General features: G+C 33.8%; 1 protein-coding gene across 1 annotated transcript in view; it reads right to left on the bottom strand.

Annotated features, from left to right (window-relative positions):
- The window catches only part of LOC123637481 (CCR4-NOT transcription complex subunit 1-like), a 147785-nt gene extending 132253 nt beyond the window's left edge, over positions 1 to 15532 (bottom strand). Inside the window, exon 1 of the mRNA XM_045550643.1 lies at positions 15388 to 15532. Within this exon, the coding sequence (XP_045406599.1) occupies positions 15388 to 15532 (145 nt within the window). The remainder of the gene's footprint in view (positions 1 to 15387) is intronic.
- Between the last annotated feature and the right edge of the window lie 345 nt (positions 15533 to 15877).

Here is a 15877-nt window from a genome sequence, read left to right as displayed (position 1 = left end):
TTTTTTATTATTATTATTCTTATTTCAGTATATTGTGGGAGTACAAAAGTTTAGGTTACCTATATTGCCCTTGCCCCCCGCCCCCCAAGTCAGAGCTTCAAATGTGTTCATCCCCTAGACAGTGCACATCGCACTCATTATGTATGTATACACCCATCCCCCCCCATCCACATCTGCCTGACACCCGATCAATGTTATTCCTAAATGTGCTCTTAGGTGATGATCAGTGAAACCAATTTGATGGTGAGTACATGTGGTGCTTATTTTTCCATTCTTGGAATACTTCACTTAGTAGAATGGGTTCCAACTCTTTCCAGGAAAATACAAGAGGTGCTATATCACCATTGTTTCTTATAGCTGAGTAGTACTCCATGGTATACATATACCACATTTTATTAATCCACTCATGTATTGCTGGGCACTTGGGTTGTTTCCACATCTTCACAATTGTGAATTGTGCTGCTATAAACATTCGGGTGCAGATATCTTTGTTATAGAATGTCTTTTGTTGTTTTGGGTAGGTGCCTAATAATGGGATTGCTGGGTCAAATGGTAGGTCTACTTGTATCTGTTTAAGGTATCTCCATAATGCTTTCCACAGAGGTTGCACTAGTTTGCAGTCCCACCAGCAGTGTATGAGTGTTCCTGTCTCTCCACATCCACACCAACATTTGTTGTTGTGGGACTTTTTGATAAAGGCCATTTTCACTGGAGTTAAGAGATATTTCATTGTGGTTTTGATTTGCATTTCCCTGATGATTAGAGATGTTGAGCATTTTTTCATATGTTTGTTGGCCATTCGTCTGTCTTCTTTTGAAAGATTTCTGTTCATGTCCTTTGCCCACTTTTTGATAGAGCTGTTTGATTTTTTCTTGATGATTTTCCTGAGTTCTAAATAGATTCTAGTTATCAGTCCTTTATTGGATGTGTAGCATGAAAATATTTTCATCCATTCTATAAGTTGTCTATTTGTTCTTTTGATTGTTTCCTTGGATATACAGAAGCTTTTTAATTTAATGAAGTCCCATTTGTTAATTTTTGTTGTTGCTATAATGCCATTTGGGTCTTCTTATTAAATTATTTGTCTAGGCCGAATCTATAGAATTTTTCCAATATTTTCTTCTAGAATTCTTATAGTTTTATGCCTTTGGTTTAAGTCTATTATCCACCATGGATTAAGTTTTGTGAGTGGTGCGAGGTGTGGATCCTGTTTCAGTTTTCTTCATGTGGCTATCCAATTTTTCCTTTACCTTTTATTGAATAGGGATTCTTTTCTCCAGTGTATGTTTTTGTCTGCTTTGTCAAAAATCAAATGGCAATATGAGGCTGGTTTTATATCTGGGTTCTCTGTTCTGATCCATAGGTCTATGTCTCTCTTTTTGTGCCAGTGCCATGCTGGTTTTGGTTACTATAGCCTTGTAGTATAGCTTGAAGTCTGGTAAAATGATGCCTCTCGATGTGTTTCTCTTGCTGATGGCTGCTTTCGATATTTGGGGTCTTTTATGGTTCCATACAAAATAAAGAACTGCTTTTCCTCGAGCTGTGAAAAATGACATTGTTATTTTAATGGGGGATTGCATTGAATATGTAGCTGACTTTGAGTAACATAGACATTTTAAAAATGTTGATTCTGCTGATCCATGAAGCATGAGGTTTTTCCATCTGTTTACTCCACAATTTCCTTCCTCAGTGTTTCATAGTTCTTCCTGTATAGGTCTTTCACTTTCTTGATTAAATATATTCCCAGATACTTTATTTTCTTTGTTGCTATTGTGAATGTTATTGAGTCTTTGTTTCTCAGTCTGACTGTTGTTGGCATAAAGGAATGCTACTGATTTCTGTACATTGATTTTGTAACCTGAAATTTTCTGAATTTGTTTATCAATTTCAGGAATCTTTTGGCAGAACTTTGGGGTTTTCTAGATATAAGATCATGTAATCAGCAAAAAGCGACAGTTTGACCTCTTCTTTCCCCATTTGGATATCCTAGATTTCCTTCTCTTGTCTGATTGCTCTGGCTAGGACTTCTAGCACTATGTTGAATAGAAGTGGTAATACTGGGTAACCTTGTCTAGTTCTAATTCTAAGAGGGAATGTATCCAATTTTTCCATATTCAATACGAGGTTGGCTATCGATTTGTCATATATAGCTTTTATAATTTTGATGTAAGTCCCATCTATACCTATTTTTGTTGAGCATTCTTTTCATAAAAGGGTGCTGAATTTTGTCAGATGTTTTTTCTGCATCTGTTGAGAGGATCATATGGTCTTTGTTTTTGCTTCTATGTATGTGGTGAATTACATTTATATATTTGCATATATTGACTCTTCCATGCATTTCTGGGATCAAGTCCAATTAGTCATGGTGGATTATTTTTTTGATATGCAGCTGAATTTGGTATGCTAGTATTTTATTGAGAATTTTTGCATCTATATTCATAAGAGATATTCATCTGTAGTTTCTATTTTGTTGTGTCCTTTCCTGGCTTTGGTATCAGGTGATATTGGCTTTGTAAAATGAGGTGGGGAGAATTCCTACCTTCTTGATGTTATGGAATAAATTCAACAGTATAGGTACCAGTTCTTCTTTGAAGGTCTGGTAAAATTTGGGTGTGAAACCATCTGGTCTGGGATTTTTTTTGTGGGAATAATTTTTATTGCTGCTTCAAATTTGATACTTGATATTGGTCTGTTCATGAATTCTGTTTCTTCCTGATTGAGCCCATAGAGGTTGTGTGCTTCCAAGAATTTGTCCATTTTCTCCACATTTTCAAGTTTAGGTGCATAGAGATTTTTGTACTATTCCAAGATGATATTTTGTATTTCCATGTTATCAGTTGTGATTTCTCCTTTATTATTTCTGATTGAGCTTATTAGAATCCTTCCTTTTCTGCTTCTGGTTAATCTGGCAAGAGGCCTGTCACTTTTGTTTATCTTTGCAAAGAAACAACTTTTTGTTTCATTGATCTTCTTTATAATTCTTTTGCTATCAATTTCATTTTGCTCTGCTCTGATCTTATTATTTCTTTTCTTCCCATGGGTTTGGGATTAGTTTGCTCTTCCTTTTCAAATTCTTTGAGATGATTCATTAGATTGTTTATTTGTGATCTTTCTGTCTTTTGGCAGATATAGGCATATAGGGCTATGAATTTTCCTCTCAGGACTGCTTTAGCTGTGTCTCCCAGATTTTGATAACTTTTGTCCCTTTTGCATTTAGTTTGAAGAATCTTTTGATTTGCATCTTAATTTCCCCCTTGACACAGCTATCATTCAGCCTAGGTTGTTTAGTTTTCATGACTTTGTAGGTAGATGAGTGATTCTTTTGGAGTTGACTTCTAATTTTATTCTTGTGTTGTCTGGGAAGATAGATTGTGTAATTTTTATTTTATTTTTTAATTGGTTGAGACATGTTTTTGTCCTAGGATGTGATCAATCCTAGAGAATGTTCCATGAGCTGATGAGAAGACATATTCAGTGGTTTTCAGGTGTGATGTTCTATAAATCTCTGTTAATGCCCATTTATTTTACAGTTATGTTTAAGTTTGTTGTTTCTTTGTTTATTTTCTGTTTGAGGGTCTGTCCCATTCTGTCAATGGGGTATTGAAGTCCCCAGCTATTACAGTGCTGCTGTTTATCATTTTTTTAGATTAAGTAGGATTTGCTTTATGTATCTGGGCACCCCTTTTCAGTGCATAAATATTTAGAATTGCTAAATATTTAGCAACCATTCAATATATTCTAATATCAATTTTTAACAAATAAAATTTTATATTTTTAAGGTATACAGTGTGAGGATTTGATTTACATATACATTGAAAAATGATTACCATAATCAAATTAATTATCATGCCCATCACTTGACATAGTTACTGCTTTGTGTGTGTGGTGAAAATACTTAAGATTTACTCTCTTGGAAGTTTCAAGTATCCATATCAGTATTATTAAGTTTGGTCACCATGCTCTAGATTAGATTCCCAGAACTTATCCTGCACAAGTGAAAGTTTGTATCCTTAACCAACATCTCTCCATTTTCTCCACCTTCTGACCACTGGTGATCACCATTCTACTCTCTGTTTCTATGAATTTGACTTTTTAGACACCACATTTAAGTGAGATCATATAGCATTTGTATTTCTGTGTCTGGTTTATTTCACTTAGCATATTTTTCTTGTTCATTCACGTTGCTTTATATGGCAAGGTTTCTGTCTTATTTTAGGATGAATAGTATTTAATCAGCTGAATAATAAAAATAATATGTTATTTCTATATTTTGTCTATTGTGAATAATGCCACAATGAACATTAAAGTGCAGATATCTCTTTGAAGTACTGATTTCATTTCCTTTGGCTATATACCCAAAAGTGGGATTGCTGGATTATATATTTCTATTTTAAATTCTTGAATAATCTTCATAGTGATTGTCATAATGACTTTGTCAATTTAGATTCCCACCACCAATCTACAAAAATTTCCTTTTTCTCATACCCTTGCCAACACATGTTGTCTCTTGACATTTTAATAATAGCCATCCTAACAGGTGTGAGGTGGTATCTCATTCTGGTTTTGATTTGCATTTCTCTGATGATTATAAGTACCCTTTCATATACCTATTAGCCATATGTATGTCTTCTTTTGTAAAATGCCTATTTAGACCCTTTTCTTATATTTTAATTGGATTATTCGATTTTGACTTTCATTGTTGTTGTTTTGTCTTGCTTTCTTTTTTGCTATTCTGATGTATGAGTTCCTTAAATATTTTAGATATTAAGGCCTATCAGATATATTTGGTTTGCAAATTATTTTCTGCTATTCTATAGGATGGCTTTTCTCTTTGTTGATAGATTCCTTTACAGAAACTTTTTAGTTTGATGTAGTCCTATGTATCTATTTTTTTTTTATTTTGTTGCCTCTACTTTTGGTGTCATCTCCAAGAAATCACTGTGAAGACCAATGTCATGAAGCTTTTCATCTGTGTTTTCTTCTATAAATTTTATAGTTTTAGGTCTTATGTTTAAGTCATTAATCTATTTTGAATTGATTTTTGTGTATGGTATAATGCAAAAATCAATTCAACACACCATTGGACAGGGGTCCAATTTCATTGTTTTATATGTGGATATCCAGTTTTTCTAACACCATTTTTTGAATAATTTGTCCTTACTCCATGATATATTCTTGGAATTGTTGTGCAAGACTGGTTGAATATACACACCTGGGTTTATTTCTTGGTTTATATTCTGTTCCATTGGCCTGTGTGTCTGTTTTCATGCCAATACCATACTGATTTGATTACTATAGCTTTGTAATATTGTTTGAAATCAGGAAGTTTGATGCTTTCACCTTTGGTCTTCTGCTCAAAGTTGCTTAGCTATTTGGGCTCTTCTGTGGTCCTACACAAATTTTGGAATTTTTTTTCTATTTCTATAAAAATGTCATGGGAGTTTTGATATACATTGCATTAAATCTGTAGATCATTTTGGGTAGTATGGACATTCATACAATATTACTTCTTCTAATCCACAAACATGTGGGCTTGCCTCCATGGACAAGTATGTCTCCCACAGAGTCCCCGGGTATGCAGAACTGCTCCAAGACTGTAGCTGAGAGTGACTGGAGATAAGTCACAGGAAACTTCAGTGTCCACGGCCATGACACAAGTTGGTGAGATGGTGAGCCTGTTTCCTGAGGCATGGGTGGGTGGGCTTCTCCTGGGTCCCTTGACAGATGGTGCTGATGTTGAGACCAAGACAAAACGGAGCTATGGTTTAGTCAAAAGGGGGAAGAGGTTCTTTCTGAGTGTGTAAGCAGGACCATAGTCAGCAAGCCCAACACCTAGCCATAGGCCTGTCTTTTAAAAATGGCCTTCCTTGGTCTTGGGTTTCACCAGGGTTTCACAATTTCTACCTGCATCCCAAAGTTCCCACAAAGTCACTTTTGTCCATGGATGGCTACCAATTATTGGTGCTACAGGGAGTATGAGTGGCGGAGTTTATACTCTACCTTCTTGCTGCTTTCTCCTCTCCTTGAACCTATTTTTATTTTTATAACTAGTTTAAATGTTTGTTTTCTATTTTTGTCTTTTATTTTTATGACCTCTTCACCCAGTTTTATTATTTTAAAAAATGATAATTTTATTAACCCAGGTATAAATGCTAGCTAATTAACTTTCTTGAATATCAATGAAATATTTCAAGTTATAGATTTTTCAAGTGATGTACATTTCCATATTTAGTTTATTTTTCAAACAATATGATTTATTTAACTTAATTTCTTGCTTGAACCAATACACTTAAAGGCTTTTTAAATGTAAAGCATAATTTTTATTTTATTTTCAATTTCAAATTTTATTTCCCCCATCTAATTTTGACTAGTAATTAAATTTGACTTTCACTAAGTGTAAAAAAGCTGCAATTAATTGAAATATTTTTTAAATTACTACTTTATCCTTTAATTATTTAATAAAAGCTTCATGTTTTAAGAATTCAAATCTAAGATGTGAGATAAAGTCTCACATATGCCTGTTTTCTGTTGCCAAATGATAATGTGAATTGCAGTCCAAAGCAAAATAAGATGTGAGAAGAAAGATTGGCAAGTGACATTTTCCTCCATTCATTTTGCATTCCTCATTTCACTTTGTGTTACCCCCTTGGGCTGGAATCCCAATATGAGGCTTGTCACAATCTGTATCTGTCACCTCAAATGAATGAACAACTTTCCAATATGTTGCTGACAGCAGGACTTCAACCATGTGGGTGGATCTGGGAACAGCCCCTTGATTGGCATTTTAACTATTCTTCATCAGCTCCATGGTGATTTAAGTTATGCTGAAGAACTAAGGTGTTCCAAGATGAAGGGTGTGAACTATTTCTGAGCTATTTTTTTTATTTTGAAAAAAATTTGAGAAAAATACTTTTTTTTCCCTAAAGCATATAATGTAACTTTGAAAAAAATATTATATTTCATTCCAACTCCATTTTATACTTTACTAATACTCTTATTTCTAATATGTGCAGGCAAAATATATTATTTTAAAGATAAATGACACAAACTTGTAGACTTGTACATATTGACTAAATAGACTTATATTTGATATAATTTAAAAACTTAATTTAGAGCACAGAAGATCAGATATTTTGGAAGATTTGCCTATATTCCTTTCTCTTATTTCTCTAAATATTAATAGCTATGTCTGTGGGCAATTTTCAATCACCTAAGCAGTAAATGTTTATGACTTAACACAAATTAAGTCATATAATATTACATAGAAATTAAAATATATCCCTTCTGAATTGCTTTATTGGTTTATGTTGACACCTTTTAACATTTGTATTAACTTTTCCTTTGTAATAAATAATGAAGAAAGTGACTAATGCACATATACTTAGCTACTATACAAATTGCAAATGAAATACCACGACAAAGAGTGTTGGTGGGAATTTAACAGCCTTGAAACATAATTCGCACTATCTTGATATATTTTATCATGTAAGATTTGTTGAAGGTTGACACATAAACGTATTATAGAGGTTAAATGCTTTCTCTGAATTCACCCTCAGGCATTTGATCACTCTGAAGAGTATTCAATATAAATAAATAAATAAATAAGTAAACAAATGACCAAACAAAAAAATTCAATAAGGTAAGTGAAGTTATTTAAATGTTATAAATAAAATGTTCTCATTTAAATATATTACTATTCATTTACAGTGAAGGAACAAATATTAAACCACAAATAAATGGCAGGCACTAAGCTATTTAAATAAATTCAAAATAAATATGTTTATTAAATAACTAATAATTTTAATAATTATATGAGTAAAGGAGGTGATATGTTTCCTTTGTTATTAGTAACAGAAAATATGGATGAACATCTACTCTTTATATATGCCTTATGATAAAGCATATGCTGAATTGCTTGAATTATTTAATTTAAATATAAACTAGATGTAAGCAGAACAATGAGCATGTAGATAAATAACAAAAAAGTACTTATTTTTTAAAGTCTCATTCAAATGTTATGTACCATTTTAATAAATCTAGTGTCAGGATATCACTATCATGAAAGGGAGTGAAGGGGGCTGAATTTATAGCCTTATTTGCAATACGAAAGATGACTTAGAAAAGACAGGATGGTATATATAGTCTTTGCAATCTCTTTGTGAATATAATTTGACATAAGCACTATTTTGTCCTTCCTTACACTGTAATACTCTTAAATATGATCCTCAGGAAAATATCAGCAGAAACCCATAGACCTCTGAAACTGCCTTCCAGTCAATTGACTCTATGACCTATTAAAGAAGAGACGTTAATTACTGTAATAAAATTATTATTGAACCTTGATATAACAAAAAGTCTTTTCTATCTGCCCCTCATCCTTTATTACTTTCTTCCCCATGTAATGGTAAGAATTGGCCTTGACAAGGTATGTCCCTCACATTATGGACAGGCTTGTTTTGAGGTATATTTTTCAAGATTTTATCATGAAGTTCTCTTCTTAGAATTATATATAAGGATCTACCTATTTTTAAATTCATTCAAGTAATCATTGTTTCTAACAATGAATTTGTATACATAATTCTGACCTGCTATTTTTTTGATATTTACATATTTAACAGCAGAACATTGACGAGGAATATTTTAATAGGCTGGTCTGCATTAGCCTTAGAAATGGAAGGTGGTTACTTTTTTTCATAATAAAACAGTTGCTTGGTGTTAATAGGTCAGGGTGGAGGCATAATTGAATAATTTAGAAACAAAATGTTTGTTGAGAAGCTTCATGTATTAATCACATAATTATTATTTTAAAGGATTATGGAGCAGCAAAAAAGAAAGTTTAACAAGTGCTTGTTACTTTTGTGCTATTAATATTTCAAACTTGGTAAACTGAAAAGGGGTTTGGAAATGATCCTGTAATACAAATATAACACGAGATATCTATTTTCCTCTTTAATCCCCCAAGAAATTTTTTCTCATTTTTTGACACTATTTTCTAAGCCAACTTAATATTCTGGGTTCAAACGGTTAAAAGGTCATGGATGGTTCCTTCTTAAATGAAAGAATTAATGTTTCCTACCAATGGGATGTGTTAGTTTCATGAAAGTCTTCAAAAAACTGAGGCTGCACCACCTTCTACTGTGATTGATCACAATAGTGCCAGCCTCATTTAATGAACAGGGATGTCATGGAGTACTTACAATATCTTCTAGGATAATTCAACGTTGCTGGAGAGGGTTTCTGCAAACAAGAAGTAATAGGTAATTGGGCAAGTGGAGGATGATGGCAGCTGAGGTGAAGTAAAAGAACTGGCAGCTTCAATCACGCGAGCTGATTTTAGTGACAAACAATAAAAGAAGAAGGATTTCCTGCTGGAACTTGAAAGATGCCAAAATAGCTTGCAACACATATTCATGGAAAGCACAGTACAGTATTTTCTTCCTTTAAACTATTGATATAAAAGAAAAGTGAACTAGATGTTTCAATCTCCCAGTCTTCTACTGAATTTCCATTTGGAAAGATTTCAAGTTATATCATAAAATCAAAAACAAGGAGAAAATTGGAAAGCACTAAAATACTTTATTGAACATATTCATTTCATTCTGGTAGGTCTCGTGCTCTTTTTTTTTATATACCTGGAATACTATCTTATTTAAACAGCCTAATAACACCGATGACTGACCTGCTTTATGTTTTTGATATGTAATTATCTTTCTTTTTATGGAGTAGCTGGTAAGTAATTTAAGAAAATAATAAGAATCCTATTGATACACATTTTTAAAATAAGAGAGAATAGAAGAGAAAAAAAGGAAGGCAGAGAAAAAAGAATCTAGCTTTTGAAGGCAAAAGGAACAAGTCTCATATATTTTTGGTTCACTGTATTTGAGATGAGAAGTGTGAATATAAACAAGGAAAAAGTACATAAAAAGGAAACCTTAGGTACATGATGAGAACAATTAAAGAATTAGCTTTCTTTCTAACCAATTTTCTGTTGGTTTTACAAAGTATTTAAATATATACTTTTAATTGCATATATATGCTAATTTTATAATATTATAAATATTATAATATTATAATTATAAGGATAAGGATAAGGCAATATAGGACATAAAACATTTTATAGACCCAATCCACACACACATATTAATACACACACATATATTTATGAAGGCAACTAGGAAAAAAATCATCTTCTTTTGGGTTCAAAGTTATTTTTTGAAAGAGTCACAACAAATAGTCATAACAAATGTGTCTCCTGTCATCTCTATCAAGGGTGTTGTGGTCAGTTAGACATCATGGGTCATTTCTTCTGTGTTATGGTAGAAAAAAATCAAGTTCAAAGTTGTTTCATATGAAATATAATAGGTTAGATTGCCAGCCCCTTTAAAACTTTTTAGGGCAGTGAAATATAGTATACAAAAGATTTGATTCAAAATTAAACTCTTGCAGTTGCTAGGAGTATAACTTTGAGTATGTAATCTGCCATCTCTGTGACTGATTTTTTAAAACTGTAATATCATAATAATTTCAACTCTATAAGGTTGAAGACATCATGAGAAATGCATGATCAAAATGGGCAATTACTTTAGAATTAGGAGGTATTCTGTCAAACTTAATGAGTTTGAAATTATCCAAAAGAAGACAACTAAACTATTTTCTTCCAGGAAGATGGAACAAAAAGTATATTAGTATTTCTGGAGTTTCCCATGTAAGATGGAGAATGGAGGGGAATGTGGCTATTAACAAACAGGTGTTAATAATGACATGAAAGGTATCCCATGCCACGTTAAAAATCTCAAATGTCCTCTGTGGTGGTAAGTGGTCATTGCATGTTTATAACAATGAGGCAACGGGGGCAGATTTGTATTTTAGAAAGATCATTATTGAGGAAGGAAACAAAAATTTTCAGGTAGCTATTAAAAATAATTACGTCAAGATCTAATGAGAATCTGGGTTAAGGAGGTCTTAGTAGGGATTATAAGGCTGAATATGTTGAAAAATATTCTAAAAATACAAACTTGGAATGACTTGTAATACCTCATATAGAGTGAAAATGGAGAAATAGAGGTTAAAGTTTTCATAGTTATCTTGGATTACACAAGATGAGAAAATGCCTTTTTTTTTTTTTTGCTACACCATATCCCTTATTATTTCTTCTAGATAGTGCATTTTCCTTAACTTAAAAGAAAGGTTAGTGCCAAGAATTCCAGACCCATTTACTTCTGCATTCATCAGGTATTAAATAAATCTATTTTAATATGAAAAAATTACAATTCTATGGAATGTATATCCCTGAAAGTATTCTGTGTGCTTTTCTATGCATTTTTGTATAGTTCCCTCTACTTTATAAGGCAGTCTGGGTGAGAAAAACATTGATACTTGAGTTTGACGCCTGACTGTAAGCAGTGCCACCTAGTGATTAAGCATGAATCATACCTACAATCAAATAATATACTTCCATAGAGTTTAACATCCATCCTTTTGACCATTACCTTTCAAGCATCACCCAAAGAGGCAATAATATCACTCCTTAGTTTGATTCCCTGACATTTATTGAGCCTCACTTACTAAATTGAGTCCCAGAGTGAAGATATTTTTTATCTTTGCTGCCTTCTCTTTTTTTATCCATGGACTTGCAAGAATAGAGTGATTTGGGGCAAGTTGGTATATTCGAAGACTCTATTCACTTCAATACTACATATGCCCTAGGTGGTATATTTTCTAGGCCTCAGTGGCCATTTGCTGGCAAAATTGTCAATTAAGGTTTTAAGAATGACCCTACTTGTATACGGAGCCTGTGTTTCATCATACTCCAAACCAGATTTACCAAAGATGGTGAATATAAATGGTTATACTGGAGACATAAAGGTTAAAAGCTGGAGACATAAATGATTTACATATCACTATTAGAGTATTCTGAATTTGACTATATACTTGCATTTATCATTGAATTTTATACTTTCATATGTTTTCATGTTACTAATTAGTAGCCTTTTGTTTCAGCTTGAAGAACTATCTGCAGCATTTCTTGTAAACAATTCTAGTGGTGATGAGCTCCCTCAGCTTTTGGTTGTCTGGAAAAGTGTTTTTCTCTCCTTCAGCTTTACCAGGTAAAACATTCTCAGTTGACACTTAATTTTGTTTTTCTTTTGACACTTTGACTATTTCATCCCACTCTCTTCTGCCTGTAAGGTTTCTGCTAAGAAATTTACTGATAGATTTATGGGATTTTCTGCATGGGAAGAACTCCTTTTGTTTTGATATCCTAAATTACTTCTTCATCTGTGATTTTTGACAGTTTTACTATTCTATGTCTTGGTGAAATCTTGAGTTGAATCTTATTGAAGATCTGTGAGCTTCATATTTCTAGATTTCCATATTTATCTCCAGATTTGGTAAGATTTCAGCCATTACTTCTTTAAGTAAGGTTTCTGACCATCTTTCTATTTTATTTCTGAAAATTCTGTGATACAGATATTAACTTTTCTTATAATATTCTTTCTTCATTCCTTTTCATTCCTTTTCTCTTTTTCGCTTCTGACTGGATAATTGCAAATGACCTGTTCTGAGTTTTCTAATTCTTTCTTCTGCTTGATCAAGTCTGCTTGTGAAGCTCTCTCTTGTATTTTTAGTTCAGTTATTGTGTTCTTCAGCTCTAAAATTTTTGTTTGGTTCTTTTTTTTAATGTTTTTTATTTCTTTCTTAAACTTCATTTAGTTCTTGATTGGTTTCCTGATTTTATTAACTTATTTATCTATTCACCCCTGTAGTTCCCTGAGCTATTTTAGAACAATTATTTTTTAGTCATTTGTTAGGAAATTGTGGATCTGCGTTTTTTTGTATTCTATTACTGGAAGCTTATTGTTTTGCTTTGGTTGTGTCACATTTCCGTGATTCTTCATGACCCTTGTAGCCTTGTGTATATGGCCACACATTTGAAGAAACTGTCACCCTTCTAGAACTATAGACTGGCTTTCGTATGGAAAGACTTTTACGTGAGTGGGTGGGGAGGAAGATAAGGGAATGCTGGATTGCAGTATGGCACTGGACACCAAGTGTGAGGGCATATTTGGATCCCAGTCTGGGGTGCATAGTATCTCTTTAACTCAGGCAGCTGGAGACTGCAACATTGGCAACTGTGTGTCTTTGGTGTCAAGAGGTGAAAGGGGTATGCAGCAGATACATGAGCTGTTGGTATCCTCCACGTTCTGCAGTGAGAGATCAAAGCCAATAGTGATAGGAGCCAGTGGACAGTGACAGATGTACTTGGCTGTGGGAGCTGGCTGCACACCTATGTGGCCAATCATACATGTGCCTAACTGTAGGAGCTGGCTGTACAATCTACGAATTCGAATAACACAGGTTGAAACCTATGAGCAATTTGAGACTTTGAAACTTTCACTTTGGATTTACGTTGCAACCCAGTAGCCATGAAAACCCCAAAATATATTAAAATAACAATGCATTCAATATTAGTTAAACTCAACTATAGTAATCAGAGCAATTACTATTTTCAACCTGAGAATCTTTAGATATTTTTATTTTATTGTTCCAGTTACCTCTAAAATCAATATATTTAACCTCAACAATGTATAAGGTTCATTATAAGCACACAGACTATTAGCATCCTTTGGCTCTTGTAATAAATTGCTATAAATAACCATTTGTAGTGAATTAAAACAGTACCATTTTATTTCCTTGCGATTCTGGAGTTCAGAAATCCAAAATGTGTCTCCCTGGCTAAAATCAAATTCTCGACTAAGATGTAGAGTCTCGCTGTGTTGCCCGGGCTAGAGTGAGTGCTGTGGCGTCAGCCTAGCTCACAGGAACCTCAAACTCCTGGGCTTAAGCGATCCTACTGCCTCAGCCTCCCGAGTAGCTGGGACTACAGGCATGTGCCACCATGCCCGGCTAATTTTTTCTGTATATATATTTTAGTTGGCCATATAATTTCTTTCTATTTTTCAGTAGAGATGTGGTCTCACTCTTGCTGAGGCTGGTCTCGAACTCCTGACCTCGAGCAATCCACCTGCCTCAGCCTCCCAGAGTGCTAGGATTACAGGCGTGAGCCACCGCACCTGACCCTATTTCCTTGCTTTTTAAATCTTCTAGAGGCTTCCCACATTCCTTGACTTGTGGCCCCCTTTCAGCTTCGAAGCCAGTGGTATGTCAAGTCCTTTCCAAATAACATCACTTTGATCTCTTCTGCTTCCCTCTTCTTTTAAGGATCTTGTTGATTATGTTGGATTTGTATCATATTTACTTGATTTCCCTGGTGGATAACTCAGGATAATCTCATTTAAAATGAGCTAATTAGTAATTTTAATTACATCTGAAACTTTAATTCCCTCTTGCCATGTAAGGTAACATATTTATAATTTTCAGGAATTAGGGCAAGGATTTTTGGGAGGCCATTATTAAGCCTACCCCCACAGAATAAGAGTATTACAAATAATTAACTGTAAATTATGAGGACGAAGAAAGAAAAACAAGCATCATTTTATAAAATTGCTTATGTGTTGGATACTCCAATATTTTGATGGCTACCTTAAACTATTTCAAGTTTCTTTACATTTGAGATTGGTAATTACATTTAATTTAATTTTCCAATTAAGGAAAATTAAATCAAGTTTTTGCAGGTTACCCTTGAGAATACATCCTTCAGTTTTAATAGCACATAGTTATTATACCTCAGGAAAGGGAGGTTTACAAAATGTTTATTAACAATCCTGATTGTCAATACTCTTCCAAATTCAACTATAAAGAATACAGTTTAAAAGTGCATGGAATATCTTTTAATGAGACATGCAGTTGCGGAAGGGGGAGATCAGAGTGGAAGGGAAGGGGAAAAAAGGAAAAGGTATCTTTGTTTAAAGTAAGTTAGGGATTGCATATCTTTCCGTCTGAGTCATTGATTTTAAAAGAAGGGGGAAAAAAGAAAGAATTAAAGAAAGGCAGACAGGGAGAGAGGGAGGAGGGAAGGATTGGAAGGTGGAAAGAAGGCAGGAAGGAAGGAAGGAGGCAGTGAGGAAAGGACAGAAGGAGGGAGGGAGGGAGGGAGGGAGGGAGGGAGGAAGAACGGTAACAGCGTCAACATTATGCAGTCTTCATCATCTACTCTTTACAGCCCATTTTTCGGATAGAGAGCAAGTGTGATCTTTCAAACTAATCAATATTCTTGCAGAAGCCACAGATGCCTGTGGGGCTCTTTGTTCTTTAATAGCTATTGCTTTTCTCTCTCTGCCTTTCTCTCTGTTTTCACTTTGTTTTGCTGTAATTTTCATCTGTACTCTGAAGGCTTTGAGGCCTTGGCTATTAGTATATATTGCATGGGTTTGTGCATTAATTTTTTTGGATAAGTGTGTCACCCAGGATGGTATGCTTTCTTACCGCCATTTTTTTGGAATGGGTTTTTCGTCTTTGCTGCTATCTGCTTCCCTTTGCTGGGCCTACTACCACTTCTGACCATTGATGCTACAGCTGCTGCTGTAGCCTTGTGCTGATTGCTATAATCCTCCTCCTGCCTGATTGCCATAATCCCATAACTTTATTCTCATTCTCTATTGCTTCTTCTTTTTTTCCTATACTATTCCATGTTGGTCCACGTTATACCTAGTCAGGACACACTAATGTGATCACACCTCCATTTGTTATCTAAACTTTCTTTCTAGAATATTTAAACCTATTTATAAATGTCATTCGTTCATTCATCAATTCATCAAATATTAATGGAATTTTTACAGTTTAACATTAAAAGCATTATTATTATTAATTTAGGAGCATTAATAATAAAAGATACATAATTGCTCTGCTGGAGTTTATAATTCAGTTGTAGAGATGACAATCCCGCAAAATAACTACAATTAAAAAACACCAGGTA

The sequence above is a fragment of the Lemur catta genome, chromosome 4, assembly GCF_020740605.2.
Source record: "Lemur catta isolate mLemCat1 chromosome 4, mLemCat1.pri, whole genome shotgun sequence".
In the NCBI taxonomy this organism is placed as follows: Eukaryota; Metazoa; Chordata; class Mammalia; order Primates; family Lemuridae; genus Lemur; species Lemur catta.
Note: the sequence above shows the minus strand (reverse complement) of the source record. Positions and strands in the feature narration are given on the sequence as shown.